The sequence below is a fragment of the Oncorhynchus kisutch genome, linkage group LG1 (assembly GCF_002021735.2).
Source record: "Oncorhynchus kisutch isolate 150728-3 linkage group LG1, Okis_V2, whole genome shotgun sequence".
In the NCBI taxonomy this organism is placed as follows: domain Eukaryota; kingdom Metazoa; phylum Chordata; class Actinopteri; order Salmoniformes; family Salmonidae; genus Oncorhynchus; species Oncorhynchus kisutch.
Genome location: NC_034174.2, coordinates 12091632 through 12106893, shown reverse-complemented (window position 1 = coordinate 12106893; position 15262 = coordinate 12091632). Strand labels below are relative to the sequence as shown.

The 15262-nt window shown below is 46.7% G+C and overlaps 1 protein-coding gene across 3 annotated transcripts in view; it reads left to right on the top strand.

Annotated features, from left to right (window-relative positions):
• LOC109899539 (interleukin-17 receptor D) overlaps positions 1-15262 on the top strand; it is a 54206-nt gene that overhangs the window by 27918 nt on the left and 11026 nt on the right. Inside the window, exons 2-5 of one of the 3 annotated variants that reach the window (XM_031828238.1) lie at positions 2907-2973; positions 6020-6145; positions 14554-14672; positions 14941-15061. In XM_031828238.1, coding sequence (XP_031684098.1) covers positions 2907-2973; positions 6020-6145; positions 14554-14672; positions 14941-15061 — 433 coding nt within the window. Of the gene's footprint in view, positions 1-2906; positions 2974-6019; positions 6365-14553; positions 14673-14940; positions 15062-15262 lie in introns of those variants that run through there. The other 2 variants (XM_031828318.1, XM_031828391.1) reach the window with 2 other exon arrangements.

Below are 15262 nucleotides of genomic sequence, written 5' to 3'. Positions count from 1 at the left end.
CATTTAGTTTTACTTGTATTTAAGAGCAATTGGAGGCCACGGAAGGAGAGTTGTATGGCATTGAAGCTTGCCTGGAGGGTGGTTAACACAGTGTCCAAAGAAGGGCCGGAAGTATACAGAATGGTGTCGTCTGCGTAGAGGTGGATCAGGGACTCACCAGCAGCAAGAGCGACCTCATTGATGTATACAGAGAAGAGAGTCGGTCCAAGAATTGAACCCTGTGGCACCCCCATAGAGACTGCCAGAGGTCCAGACAGCAGACCCTCCGATTTGACACACTGAACTCTATCAGAGAAGTAGTTGGTGAACCAGGCGAGGCAATCATTTGAGAAACCAAGGCTGTCGAGTCTGCCGATGAGGATATGGTGATTGACAGAGTCGAAAGCCTTGGCCAGATCAATGAATACGGCTGCACAGTAATGTTTCTGAGTGAGAAGATGAAAATGAGAAGATATCTGATATGCAAGGCTGCCAGTGCCAGCCAGCTATACAGCCAGCCAGCTATCCAGTCAGCCAGCTATACAGCCAGTCAACCAGCTATCCAGTCAGCCAGCTATACAGCCAGGCAGCCAGCTATCCAGTCAGCCAGCTATACAGCCAGCCAGCTATCCAGTCAGCCAGCTATACAGCCAGTCAACCAGCTATCCAGTCAGCCAGCTATACAGCCAGGCAGCCAGCTATCCAGTCAGCCAGCTATACAGCCAGCCAGCTATCCAGTCAGCCAGCTATACAGCCAGTCAACCAGCTATCCAGGCAGCCAGCTATACAGCCAGGCAGCCAGCTATCCAGTCAGCCAGCTATACAGCCAGTCAGCCAGCTATCCAGTCAGCCAGCTATCCAGTCAGCCAGCTATACAGTCAGCCAGCTATACAGTCAGCCAGCTATACAGCCAGTCAGCCAGCTATCCAGTCAGCCAGCTATACACCCAGGCAGCCAGTTATCCAGTCAGCCAGCTATACAGCCAGTCAGTCAGCTAGCTATCCAGTCAGCCAGCTATCCAGTCAGCCAGCTATACACCCAGGCAGCCAGTTATCCAGTCAGCCAGCTATACAGCCAGTCAGCCAGCTATACAGCCAGTCAGCCAGCTATCCACCCAGGCAGCCAGTTATCCAGTCAGCCAGCTATCCACCCAGGCAGCCAGTTATCCAGTCAGCCAGCTATACACCCAGGCAGCCAGTTATCCAGTCAGCCAGCTACAGTGGGGCAAAAAAGTATTTAGGCAGCCACCAAATGTGCAAGTTCTCCCACTTAAAAAGATGAGAGGCCTGTAATTTTCATCATAGGTACACTTCAAATATGACAGACAAAGTGTTTGTTATATACCCTTTGTTGGCAATGACAGAGATCAAACGTTTTCTGTAAGTCTTCACAAGGTTTTCACACACTGTTGCTGGTATTTTGGCCCATTCCTCCACGCAGATCTCCTCTAGAGCAGTGATGTTTTGGGGCTGTTGCTGGGCAACACGGACTTTCAACGTGTTCAACTTTCCACTCCTTCGTTGCCCGGGCAACGTGTGTTTGGGATCATTGTCATGCTGAAAGACCCAGCCACGTTTCATCTTCAATGCCCTTGCTGATGGAAGGAGGTTTTCACTCAAAATCTCACGATACATGGCCCCATTCATTCTTTCCTTTACACGGATCAGTCATCCTGGTCCCTTTGCAGGAAAACAGCCCCAAAGCATGATGTTTCTACCCCCATGCTTCACAGTAGGTATGGTGTTCTTTGGATGCAACTCGGTATTCTTTGTCCTCCAAACATGACGAGTTGAGTTTTTACCAAAAAGTTATATTTTGGTTTCATCTGACCATATGACATTCTCCTACAATGTGATTTTCTGGATGTTTTTTTTCTCATTTTGTCTGTCATAGTTGAAGTGTACCTAAGTGTACCTATGAGGCATCTGGCTTTTAAGTGGGAGAACTTGCACAACAATAAATACTTTTTTGCCCAACTGTATATACCCAGCCAGCCAGCTATCCAGTCAGCCAGCTATACACCCACCCAGCCAGCCAGCTATACAGTCAGCCAGCTATCCAGTCAGCCAGCTATACACCCAGCCAGCCAGCTATACATCCAGCCAGCTATAGTCAGCCAGCTATACAGTCAGCCAGCTATACACCCAGCCAGCCAGCTATACATCCAGCCAGCTATAGTCAGCCAGCTATACAGTCAGCCAGCTATACACCCAGCCAGCCAGCTATCCAGTCAGCCAGCTATACACCCAACCAGCCAGCTATAGTCAGCCAGCTATAGTCAGCCAGCTATCCAGTCAGCCAGCTATACACCCAACCAGCCAGCTATAGTCAGCCAGCTATACAGTCAGCCAGCTATACACCCAGCCAGCCAGCTATACATCCAGCCAGCTATAGTCAGCCAGCTATACAGTCAGCCAGCTATACACCCAGCCAGCCAGCTATCCAGTCAGCCAGCTATACACCCAGCCAGCCAGCTATACATCCAGCCAGCTATAGTCAGCCAGCTATACAGTCAGCCAGCTATACACCCAGCCAGCCAGCTATCCAGTCAGCCAGCTATACACCCAGCCAGCCAGCTATCCAGTCAGCCAGCTATACACCCAACCAGCCAGCTATAGTCAGCCAGCTATAGTCAGCCAGCTATACAATCAACCAGCTAAACAATCAGCCAGCTATACAGTCAGCCAGCTATCCATATAGGTGAAATAAATCAAATAAAACTACCATAGGCCTCACAGTAACAGGGCTTAATGGTCTGTGTTATAGTTTCCCAGACTTGGTCTTTTTCCCTAGTTGGGGTTCATTTTGTGGCATCTGAGTGTTGGTAACGTGGTTGTGTTGTATTGATATGTTTCACTGTCTGCCAGTTGTTCTTGTGGGTCTTTCCATCCATCCATCCATCCCCCTCTTTCTCTCTCTCTCTGCAGGGGCTCCAGGTTCAGTCAAGTTCTGACGAGAATGGTCGGAAGCTCGGGGTCACATTCCGAACAGACAGTGAGTCTTTCTCACAGCGAAGCCTTGACTAAATGTTATCTCCACATTTAAACAATTATAGAATTGTTACTGTTTACTATTTAACATGGCCTTGCATGAAAACTGCCTTCCCTTTCCATCCCATCCTAAAGTTGCCACTTCTCAGAGTCCCATCCCTGACCAAACTTCTCCCAGCCCCCCCCCCCCCCCCCTCACCACCAAGTTAATTTCTCCATAAGTCAAAGTTTTCTCTCTTGTAGCAAATCCGGATTTTCCCAGCAGTCAGCTGCTATTGTCCTTGACTGTCAGAGGGGAACAGCTTTTCTGAAAAGCGTCTCTGGTTTAGCATCACAATCGACTGCAGCTCAGAGCCAGGGGGCGTGTGTGATACAGCCCGCTGCTCCTCTTCCTCTACCTGAGAGAGAGAAGAGAGGACATAGGGATCATTAACAAAAGAGATGGGAGAGGAGCAGAGAGGAGGGGAGAGGATGGGAGGGGAGGAGATGGGAGCGGAGGGGATGGAGCGGAGGGGATGGGAGGGGATGGAGCGGAGGGGATGGGAGGGGATGGAGCGGAGGGGATGGAGCGGAGGGGATGGGAGGGGATGGAGCGGAGGGGATGGGAGCGGAGGGGATGGAGCGGAGGGGATGGGAGCGGAGGGGATGGGAGGGGATGGGAGCGGAGGGGATGGGAGGGGATGGAGCGGAGGGGAGGGGATGGGAGCGGAGGGGATGGGAGGGGATGGGAGCGGAGGGGATGGGATGGAGGGGATGGAGTGGAGGGGATGGGAGCGGAGGGGATGGGAGGGGATGGAGCGGAGGGGATGGGAGGGGATGGGATGGGAGCGGAGGGGATGGAGCGGAGGGGATGGAGCGGAGGGGATGGAGCGGAGGGGATGGAGCGGAGGGGATGGAGCGGAGGGGATGGAGCGGAGGGGATGGGAGGGGATGGGAGCGGAGGGGATGGGATGGAGGGGATGTGATGGAGCGGAGGGAGCGGAGGGGATGGGATGGGAGGGGATGGAGCGGAGGGGATGGGAGGGGATGGAGCGGAGGGGATGGAGCGGAGGGAAGGCAAGGGGATGGAGCGGATGGGATGGGAGGGGAGGAGATTGGAGGGGATGGGAGCGGAGGGGAGGGGAGAGGAGGGGACAGCTCCTTGCATGGCTGCACATTCTCTTCCCCAGGCTTGGCTCAGAGAGAATCTCACTCACCCACCTGTCCATCAGTCCCACCCAGCCGTTCCCGTCCATCAGTCCCACCCAGCCGTTCCCGTCCATCAGCCTTCACCCAGGGAGCCCTGTTCTGTTCTGACCTCTCCATCTTAACCATGCTCTCTGTTCTGACCTCTCCATCTTGACCACGCTCTCTGTTCTGAACTCTCCATCTTAACCATGCTCTCTGTTCTGAACTCTCCATCTTAACCATGCTCTCTGTTCTGAACTCTCCATCTTAACCATGCTCTCTGTTCTGAACTCTCCATCTTAACCATGCTCTCTGTTCTGAACCCTCCTTGTTAACCATGCTCTCTGTTCTGAACCCTCCTTGTTAACCATGCTCTCTGTTCTGAACCCTCCTTGTTAACCATGCTCTCTGTTCTGAACCCTCCTTGTTAACCATGCTCTCTGTTCTGAACTCTCCATCTTAACCATGCTCTCTGTTCTGAACTCTCCATCTTAACCATGCTCTCTGTTCTGAACCCTCCTTGTTAACCATGCTCTCTGTTCTGAACCCTCCTTGTTAACCATGCTCTCTGTTCTGAACCCTCCTTGTTAACCATGCTCTCTGTTCTGAACCCTCCTTGTTAACCATGCTCTCTGTTCTGAACCCTCCTTGTTAACCATGCTCTCTGTTCTGAACCCTCCTTGTTAACCATGCTCTCTGTTCTGAACCCTCCTTGTTAACCATGCTCTCTGTTCTGAACCCTCCTTGTTAACCATGCTCTCTGTTCTGAACCCTCCTTGTTAACCATGCTCTCTGTTCTGAACTCTCCATCTTAACCATGCTCTCTGTTCTGAACCCTCCTTGTTAACCATGCTCTCTGTTCTGAACCCTCCTTGTTAACCATGCTCTCTGTTCTGAACCCTCCTTGTTAACCATGCTCTCTGTTCTGAACCCTCCTTGTTAACCATGCTCTCTGTTCTGAACCCTCCTTGTTAACCATGCTCTCTGTTCTGAACCCTCCTTGTTAACCATGCTCTCTGTTCTGAACCCTCCTTGTTAACCATGCTCTCTGTTCTGAACCCTCCTTGTTAACCATGCTCTCTGTTCTGAACTCTCCATCTTAACCATGCTCTCTGTTCTGAACCCTCCTTGTTAACCATGCTCTCTGTTCTGAACCCTCCTTGTTAACCATGCTCTCTGTTCTGAACCCTCCTTGTTAACCATGCTCTCTGTTCTGAACCCTCCTTGTTAACCATGCTCTCTGTTCTGAACCCTCCTTGTTAACCATGCTCTCTGTTCTGAACCCTCCTTGTTAACCATGCTCTCTGTTCTGAACCCTCCTTGTTAACCATGCTCTCTGTTCTGAACCCTCCTTGTTAACCATGCTCTCTGTTCTGAACCCTCCTTGTTAACCATGCTCTCTGTTCTGAACCCTCCTTGTTAACCATGCTCTCTGTTCTGAACCCTCCTTGTTAACCATGCTCTCTGTTCTGAACCCTCCTTGTTAACCATGCTCTCTGTTCTGAACCCTCCTTGTTAACCATGCTCTCTGTTCTGAGCTCTCTGATCCATCCTCGTTCTTCTCTTCTCTCTCTGTTGTGATCTGTGGTAGATGAGGTCGGAAGGGCTTCTGCTTCTGCTAATAAAGGTTGTTTTGAAATTGAAAATAGTTTTTTATTTATGTCCATCAACCTTCTCTCCTCTGTCTTTTAACATAGTCTAATTGTGATACGTCCTCTCTGTCTTTTAACATAGTCTAATTGTCATACGTCCTCTCTGTCTTTTAACATAGTCTAATTGTCATACGTCCTCTCTGTCTTTTAACATAGTCTAATTGTGATACGTCCTCTCTGTCTTTTAACATAGTCTAATCGTGATACGTCCTCTCTGTTCTTCTCCGCCAGATTGCTCTGTGAACTGGAGCCCATTGGGGAAGCATGCCATCTATGAGGTGAACAATGTGACGTTCAGCCACCTCTCCTGTGACAGCCAGGCTGCTGTGGTGGTCCACTGGATGAGCAGCCCTCTAGGTACGTAACCCAGCCGTCTACACCTGTGACAGCCAGGCTGCTGTGGTGGTCCACTGGATGAGCAGCCCTCTAGGTACGTAACCCAGCCGTCTACACCTGTGACAGCCAGGCTGCTGTGGTGGTCCACTGGATGAGCAGCCCTCTAGGTACGTAACCCAGCCGTCTACACCTGTGACAGCCAGGCTGCTATGGTGGTCCACTGGATGAGCAGCCCTCTAGGTACGTAACCCAGCCGTCTACAACTGCACTGTCTATGGAATTAGAACATTCACCATGATGACATAAAGTAGATGCCCAGGACCTCTGGGTATGAGGTATGTACAGCTATGCTCACTGGCCTACCACACATCCATGATGACATAAAGTAGATGCCCAGGACCTCTGGGTATGAGGTATGTACAGCTATGCTCACTGGCCTACCACACATCCCCCGTAAGGCATGAGATTAGCTATAAACCTGCACATTTTTCTCTTTGTTTTATGGGAAAATGTGTGGAATTGTATGAAGTTAGCTGTTTTCTAGAGTAGTTATGGACTAGAGATGAAAAAAGTCCCTCTGTGATTTAGATATGAACAGTCATTCAGGGAGGGAAAAATTTCCCCATGCAAAAGTTAGTGGTAGGCCTACTGTTAAATTGTTTTCGATAGATCACATGACATTTCAAAACCTTGGTATGTGCACGTGTGTGTTTGCTTTCTATGCCTGGTGACACACAGGAGTGGTTTATGTTTATCTTCAGTATTTCAGGGCAGGCTGGGTTGAAGGGAGTAGAGTTTGTAGAGGAAAGAGGTTTGGGGACAGGACAGGACAGGAGAGGAGAGGAGAAGAGAGAAAATGCTAATCTTCAAAGCCCTGTGTTGGGCTTGTCCTGATCACAGACCCAGGTTACCTCCCCCAGCCCTGTGTTGTTGGTACTGATCACAGACCCAGGTTACCTCCCCCAGCCCTGTGTTGTTGGTACTGATCACAGACCCAGGTTAACTCCCCCAGCCCTGTGTTGTTGGTACTGATCACAGACCCAGGTTACCTCCCCCAGCCCTGTGTTGTTGGTACTGATCACAGACCCAGGTTACCTCCCCCAGCCCTGTGTTGTTGGTACTGATCACAGACCCAGGTTACCTCCCCCAGCCCTGTGTTGTTGGTACTGATCACAGACCCAGGTTACCTCCCCCAGCCCTGTGTTGTTGGTACTGATCACAGACCCAGGTTACCTCCCCCAGCACTGTGTTGGTACTGATCACAGACCCAGGTTACCTCCCCCAGCACTGTGTTGTTGGTACTGATCACAGACCCAGGTTACCTCCCCCAGCACTGTGTTGTTGGTACTGATCAAAGACCCAGGTTACCTCCCCCAGCCCTGTGTTGTTGGTACTGATCACAGACCCAGGTTACCTCCCCCAGCCCTGTGTTGTTGGTACTGATCACAGACCCAGGTTACCTCCCCCAGCCCTGTGTTGTTTGTCCTGATCAAAGACCCAGGTTACTTCCCCAGCAGGCCCCTGACAGGGAAGATATCCATACCCTACACAACAAAGCTGTGATTTGTCTGTGAAAGAATGTGTGTGTGTTTGTCTTGACTGTTTGCACGCAATCTATGCCTGTGTGACAGAGAGAGAGCAAGACTAAGAGAAAGGGAGGCCTCCTCTGCTTCCGTATGCTGAGGCGCTATTGAACTTGGTAACGCGAAGCCTTGGCTGATCCTCAGGACAATGCAGCTTGTTGTTCTCTGGGGGTTAATCCTTGGGACACTGCTCAGGTAGAGGGTTACACATTGATGGAGGAAAATAAAAGGATAAGAGAGAAAGAAAGGGGGGGAGAGGAGGGAGGGAGCTGAAGCTTCCGGCCCCAGGACAAAAACATGCCTGGAGACAGACAACCCAACCAGTTCGACAGCTCTTTCTTCCCAGTTATTTCTCTCTCTCTCTCTCTCTCTCTCTCTCTCTCTCTCTCTCTCTCTCTCTCTCTCTCTCTCTCTCTCTCTCTCTCTCTCTCTCTCTCTCTCTCTCTCTCTCTCTGTCTCTCTGTCTCTCTGTCTCTCTGTGTGTTGACGGTGAGGCTGATGGTATCTGTGTGGAGGAGAGGAGGAGGTGTGTGTTACAGCCACCACAAAGAGGAGGCTCTTTCAGCTCCTCAGCTTGATCACACATACACGGAGCCTCCGCTCCCCACCGAGGTAACAGGAGCCACAGGGAATGTGTGTTTTCTGCCTCTGCTGTTGCCTCGGACTGATAAAGCAGAAACATAATTAACAGGGAGGTGCGCTGGCACACTTTGAAGGGCATGGGAATGCTCCCTTGGCACGCAGACACCCTCCCTCCTGTCCTCCGCAAACCTGGGTTCAAATGCTATTTCAAATCAATTTATAAAGCATAGCTTTACTTGCTTAAGCTTGCCTGTTGCTATGAATCAATCGAGGAGTGCTTAAAGTGAAAATCCTGCCCACCTGGCACTCCAGACAGGCTAAAACACACCTGCTCGCTCACTTAGACACTGACACATCACTCTTTCCCTTCTCTTTGTTTTTATCTCTGTGTCTTCCTGTTGTTAGTCTGGTGTTCTGTTTTTTTCATCTCTGTGTCTTCCTGTTGTTAGTCTGGTGTTCTGTTTTTTTATCTCTGTGTCTTCCTGTTGGTAGTCTGGTGTTCTGTTTTTTTCATCTCTGTGTCTTCCTGTTGGTAGTCTGGTGTTCTGTTTTTTTTATCTCTGTGTCTTCCTGTTGGTAGTCTGGTGTTCTGTTTTTTTCATCTCTGTGTCTTCCTGTTGGTAGTCTGGTGTTCTGTTTTTTTCATCTCTGTGTCTTCCTGTTGTTAGTCTGGTGTTGTTCTGTTTTTTTCATCTCTGTGTCTTCCTGTTGTTAGTCTGGTGTTGTTCTGTTTTTTTCATCTCTGTGTCTTCCTGTTGGTAGTCTGGTGTTCTGTTTTTTTCATCTCTGTGTCTTCCTGTTGGTAGTCTGGTGTTGTTCTGTTTTTTTCATCTCTGTGTCTTCATGTTGGTAGTCTGGTGTTGTTCTGTTTTTTTCATCTCTGTGTCTTCCTGTTGGTAGTCTGGTGTTCTGTTTTTTTCATCTCTGTGTCTTCCTGTTGGTAGTCTGGTGTTCTGTTTTTTTCATCTCTGTGTCTTCATGTTGGTAGTCTGGTGTTGTTCTGTTTTTTTCATCTCTGTGTCTTCATGTTGGTAGTCTGGTGTTGTTCTGTTTTTTTCATCTCTGTGTCTTCCTGTTGGTAGTCTGGTGTTCTGTTTTTTTCATCTCTGTGTCTTCCTGTTGGTAGTCTGGTGTTCTGTTTTTTTCATCTCTGTGTCTTCCTGTTGGTAGTCTGGTGTTGTTCTGTTTTTTTCATCTCTGTGTCTTCCTGTTGGTAGTCTGGTGTTCTGTTTTTTTCATCTCTGTGTCTTCCTGTTGGTAGTCTGGTGTTCTGTTTTTTCATCTCTGTGTCTTCCTGTTGGTAGTCTGGTGTTGTTCTGTTTTTTTCATCTCTGTGTCTTCCTGTTGGTAGTCTGGTGTTGTTCTGTTTTTTTCATCTCTGTGTCTTCCTGTTGGTAGTCTGGTGTTGTTCTGTTTTTTTCATCTCTGTGTCTTCCTGTTGGTAGTCTGGTGTTGTTCTGTTTTTTTCATCTCTGTGTCTTCCTGTTGGTAGTCTGGTGTTGTTCTGTTTTTTTCATCTCTGTGTCTTCCTGTTGGTAGTCTGGTGTTGTTCTGTTTTTTTCATCTCTGTGTCTTCCTGTTGGTAGTCTGGTGTTCTGTGTTTTCATCTCTGTGTCTTCCTGTTGGTAGTCTGGTGTTCTGTGTTTTCATCTCTGTGTCTTCCTGTTGTTAGTCTGGTGTTGTTCTGTTTTTTTCATCTCTGTGTCTTCCTGTTGGTAGTCTGGTGGTGTTCTGTTTTTTTCATCTCTGTGTCTTCCTGTTGGTAGTCTGGTGGTGTTCTGTTTTTTTCATCTCTGTGTCTTCCTGTTGTTAGTCTGGTGGTGTTCTGTTTTTTTCATCTCTGTGTCTTCCTGTTGGTAGTCTGGTGGTGTTCTGTTTTTTTCATCTCTGTGTCTTCATGTTGGTAGTCTGGTGTTCTGTTTTTTTCATCTCTGTGTCTTCCTGTTGGTAGTCTGGTGTTCTGTTTTTTTCATCTCTGTGTCTTCCTGTTGGTAGTCTGGTGTTGTTCTGTTTTTTTCATCTCTGTGTCTTCCTGTTGGTAGTCTGGTGTTCTGTTTTTTTCATCTCTGTGTCTTCATGTTGGTAGTCTGGTGTTGTTCTGTTTTTTTCATCTCTGTGTCTTCCTGTTGGTAGTCTGGTGTTCTGTTTTTTTCATCTCTGTGTCTTCCTGTTGGTAGTCTGGTGTTGTTCTGTTTTTTTCATCTCTGTGTCTTCCTGTTGGTAGTCTGGTGTTGTTCTGTTTTTTCATCTCTGTGTCTTCCTGTTGGTAGTCTGGTGTTGTTCTGTTTTTTTCATCTCTGTGTCTTCCTGTTGGTAGTCTGGTGTTCTGTTTTTTCATCTCTGTGTCTTCCTGTTGGTAGTCTGGTGTTCTGTTTTTTTCATCTCTGTGTCTTCCTGTTGGTAGTCTGGTGTTCTGTTTTTTTCATCTCTGTGTCTTCCTGTTGGTAGTCTGGTGTTGTTCTGTTTTTTTCATCTCTGTGTCTTCCTGTTGGTAGTCTGGTGTTGTTCTGTTTTTTTCATCTCTGTGTCTTCCTGTTGGTAGTCTGGTGTTGTTCTGTTTTTTTCATCTCTGTGTCTTCCTGTTGGTAGTCTGGTGTTGTTCTGTTTTTTTCATCTCTGTGTCTTCCTGTTGGTAGTCTGGTGTTGTTCTGTTTTTTTCATCTCTGTGTCTTCCTGTTGGTAGTCTGGTGTTGTTCTGTTTTTTTCATCTCTGTGTCTTCCTGTTGGTAGTCTGGTGTTGTTCTGTTTTTTTCATCTCTGTGTCTTCCTGTTGGTAGTCTGGTGTTCTGTGTTTTCATCTCTGTGTCTTCCTGTTGGTAGTCTGGTGTTCTGTGTTTTCATCTCTGTGTCTTCCTGTTGGTAGTCTGGTGTTCTGTTTTTTTCATCTTTGTGTCTTCCTGTTGGTAGTCTGGTGTTCTGTTTTTTTCATCAGTTTTTTTGTTTGTTTAGTTTCTACAATTGTAAAGCTACTTTGGGTCCTTTCAAAGTGCTATATAAGTCACATATAGTATTATTATTATTAAAACAAATGCTCAATGTATTTGAATGATTGCAAATAGTATTTGAACCCATGTCAAGTACTCTGCCAGGGCACAGACTCTTTCTCCTGCTGGTTCATATTATGGTCTCTCATAAAAAGGAAGAAAAAAGGTCTCGAAATGTGTTTGATGCCTGCCCTGACCGTGTGTGTGTGTGTGTGTGTGTGTGTGTGTGTGTGTGTGTGTGTTTGATGCCTGCCCTGACCGTGTGTGTGTATATTACTATTCTTGTGGGTTCCGGAAATCACCAAAAGTCCCCACAAGGATAGTAAAACAAGGACAATTCTACCAAGAGGGGATATTTCCCATATCCCCACGAGGACAAAAGCTATTTTAGGGTTATGGTTAGGGTTAGTGTCACAATTAGTAGTTAGGGTTGGGATAAGTAGTTAGGATTAGTAGTTAGGGTTATGCTTAGTAGTTAGGGTTAGTAGTTAGGGTTAGGGGTTAGTAGTTGGGGGTTAGGGTTAGTAGTTGGTGTTAGGAGTTAGTAGTTGGGGTTAGGGGTTAGTAGTTAGGGTTAATAGTTAGGGTTAGTAGTTAGGGTTATGCTTAGTAGTTAGGGTTAGTAGTTAGGGTTAGGGGTTAGTAGTTGGGGGTTAGGGTTAGTAGTTGGTGTTAGGAGTTAGTAGTTGGGGTTAGGGGTTAGTAGTTAGGGGTTAGTAGTTGGGGTTAGGGGTTAGATGTTAGTAGTTGGGGTTAGTCGTTCGGTTTAGGGAAAATAGGATTTTGAATGGAAATAAATGTTAAGAACCCACAAGGGTAGTAAAATGTGTGTATCTTTACATGGTTCTTCACTTTATTTGTGCTGTTATCACATTTTGGCCCAAATCCCTCATCAGTCAGGTCTGACTGACCTGTACTACAGACAAGGAGGAGGAATGTAGAATCCATCCTGTCTGTCTGACCTGTCTAATAGACAACTTGTGAGGAAGGTAGAATCCATTCTGTCTGTCTGTGCCCAGCCCCTACACTGAGTTCCATCCTGTCTGACTGTGCCCAGTCCCTACACTATGAGTTCCATCCTGTCTGACTGTGCCCAGTCCCTACACTATGAGTTCCATCCTGTCTGACTGTGCCCAGTCCCTACACTATGAGTTCCATCCTGTCTGACTGTGCCCAGCCCCTACACTATGAGTTCCATTCTGTCTGACTGTGCCCAGCCCCTACACTATGAGTTCCATCCTGTCTGACTGTGCCCAGTCCCTACACTATGAGTTCCATCCTGTCTGACTGTGCCCAGCCCCTACACTATGAGTTCCATCCTGTCTGACTGTGCCCAGCCCCTACACTATGAGTTCAATCCTGTCTGACTGTGCCCAACCCCTACAGTATGAGTTCCAGGTCTTACCCTCTGGCTCCCTGTTTAGATTCCCCACTGTTTAGACTAACAGGTGCAAGCACTCCTTCACCACTATGGCCATTGCCCTTTTAAATACAGGGAAGAGAAGGAAGAAGGCTAGGAATGATGATGTTGAGGATGTTTTTGATGATGCTGATTATGTTTTTTGTTTTTGTCAGCACATTGTTGATATGTTGTTGACAAGATACAGAGAACTTGACTTCTTAGACAACTATGGCATGCTTAGTTCTGCCTCTAAAGTGGACTACTAGTAGGCTTACTGTGTATAGTAGTATTGATGGCTGTCAGCCCTAGGACTTGATGGACTAGCTCATTGTATTCATTCTGACTTTATGGACTAGCTCATTGTATTCATTCTGACGTTATGGACTAGCTCATTGTATTCACTAGGACTTGATGGACTAGCTCATTGTATTCACTGGGACTTGATGGACTAGCTCATTGTATTCACTGGGACTTGATGGACTAGCTCATTGTATTCACTAGGACTTGATGGACTAGCTCATTGTATTCACTAGGACTTGATGGACTAGCTCATTGTATTCACTAGGACTTGATGGACTAGCTCATTGTATTCACTAGGACTTGATGGACTAGCTCATTGTATTCACTAGGACTTGATGGACTAGCTCATTGTATTCACTAGGACTTGATGGACTAGCTCATTGTATTCACTAGGACTTGATGGACTAGCTCATTGTATTCACTAGGACTTGATGGACTAGCTCATTGTATTCACTAGGACTTGATGGACTAGCTCATTGTATTCACTAGGACTTGATGGACTAGCTCATTGTATTCACTAGGACTTTATGGACTTGCTTATTGTTTTCACCAGGACTTTATGGACTAGCTCATTGTATTCACTAAGACTTGATTGACTAGCTCATTGTATTCCATTAGGACTTTATGGACTAGCTCATTGTTTTCACTAGGAATGTGTGTTGTTGTGATCTATGTGTATTTTATGTGTTGTTTTTATGCTCCTTTCCTGCGAAACCAATTGCTCTCTTGGTCAAATAAAGTTGAACTTGTTGTTGTGTCCAGGTATTGACGGGTTATATCATTGTGTCCAGGTATAGAAGGGTTATATCATTGTGTCCAGGTATTGACTGGTTATATCATTGTGTCCAGGTATAGAAGGGTTATATCATTGTGTCCAGGTATTGACGGGTTATATCATTGTGTCCAGGTATAGAAGGGTTATATCATTGTGTCCAGGTATAGAAGGGTTATATCATTGTGTCCAGGTATAGAAGGGTTATATCATTGTGTCCAGGTATAGAAGGGTTATATCATTGTGTCCAGGTATTGACGGGTTATATCATTGTGTCCAGGTATAGAAGGGTTATATCATTGTGTCCAGGTATTGACGGGTTATATCATTGTGTCCAGGTATAGAAGGGTTATATCATTGTGTCCAGGTATTGACGGGTTATATCATTGTGTCCAGGTATAGACGGGTTATATCATTGTGTCCAGGTATTGACGGGTTATATCATTGTGTCCAGGTATAGAAGGGTTATATCATTGTGTCCAGGTATTGACGGGTTATATCATTGTGTCCAGGTATTGACTGGTTATATCATTGTGTCCAGGTATAGAAGGGTTATATCATTGTGTCCAGGTATTGACTGGTTATATCATTGTGTCCAGGTATTGACGGGTTATATCATTGTGTCCAGGTATTGACGGGTTATATCATTGTGTCCAGGTATTGACGGGTTATATCATTGTGTCCAGGTATTGACTGGTTATATCATTGTGTCCAGGTATTGACTGGTTATATCATTGTGTCCAGGTATTGACTGACGGGTTATATCATTGTGTCCAGGTATTGACGGGTTATATCATTGTGTCTAGGTATAGAGCATGTGAAGGGCTTCAGAGTTTACCTGGAGGACAAGGACCCAGAGGGGAAGCTGTGTCAGCACATGATCCTCAAAGACCCACGACAGCTCAACTTTTCTTACAGCAATGTGGTAAGTCACAGCACAGACTCAGCCAACAGGGTTTACTTTCTTTGTGCACCTGGAAGGTGTGTGAACTAGCTTGGTATAATATAACATGCATAATAACTAAAGCTCAACTTCCCAAGTAATGTAAGTAAGTATTTGGGTGCTGAAGCCCTTACAAGACTTGATGACCGAAACACGTCCATTTTGACTGCTGATAATAAATTAAAGGAAACATTTATTTTGTAAGTGCTGGCTGACTGAAGTATACCTTCACCCTGTTATTTCCTGATAGAAGATGAACTCTCAGCCCTTCCCTGGCCTGGCCTTTGAGACGGACTACATGGTCCGGATTGTTCCTTTCCCCACCTTCATGAATGACAGCTTCTTCCCTCCGTCCTTCCTGCGCACCAACTGTAAGAGAAACACTCCTCGAGCTGCAGGCCCTAGTTGTAGACCGTAAACACAGTTTAATCACTACAGGCAACTTTAAGTGGAATCAGACAGTGCCAGTGGTTTTACCTGGCCACATAACCTGACTGAGGAAAATCTTCAGGCCCTCCTTTTGGAAAAACTCCTAGCCCTAGTGATGATCTTGTGAATTGGTAAAGTCCTGT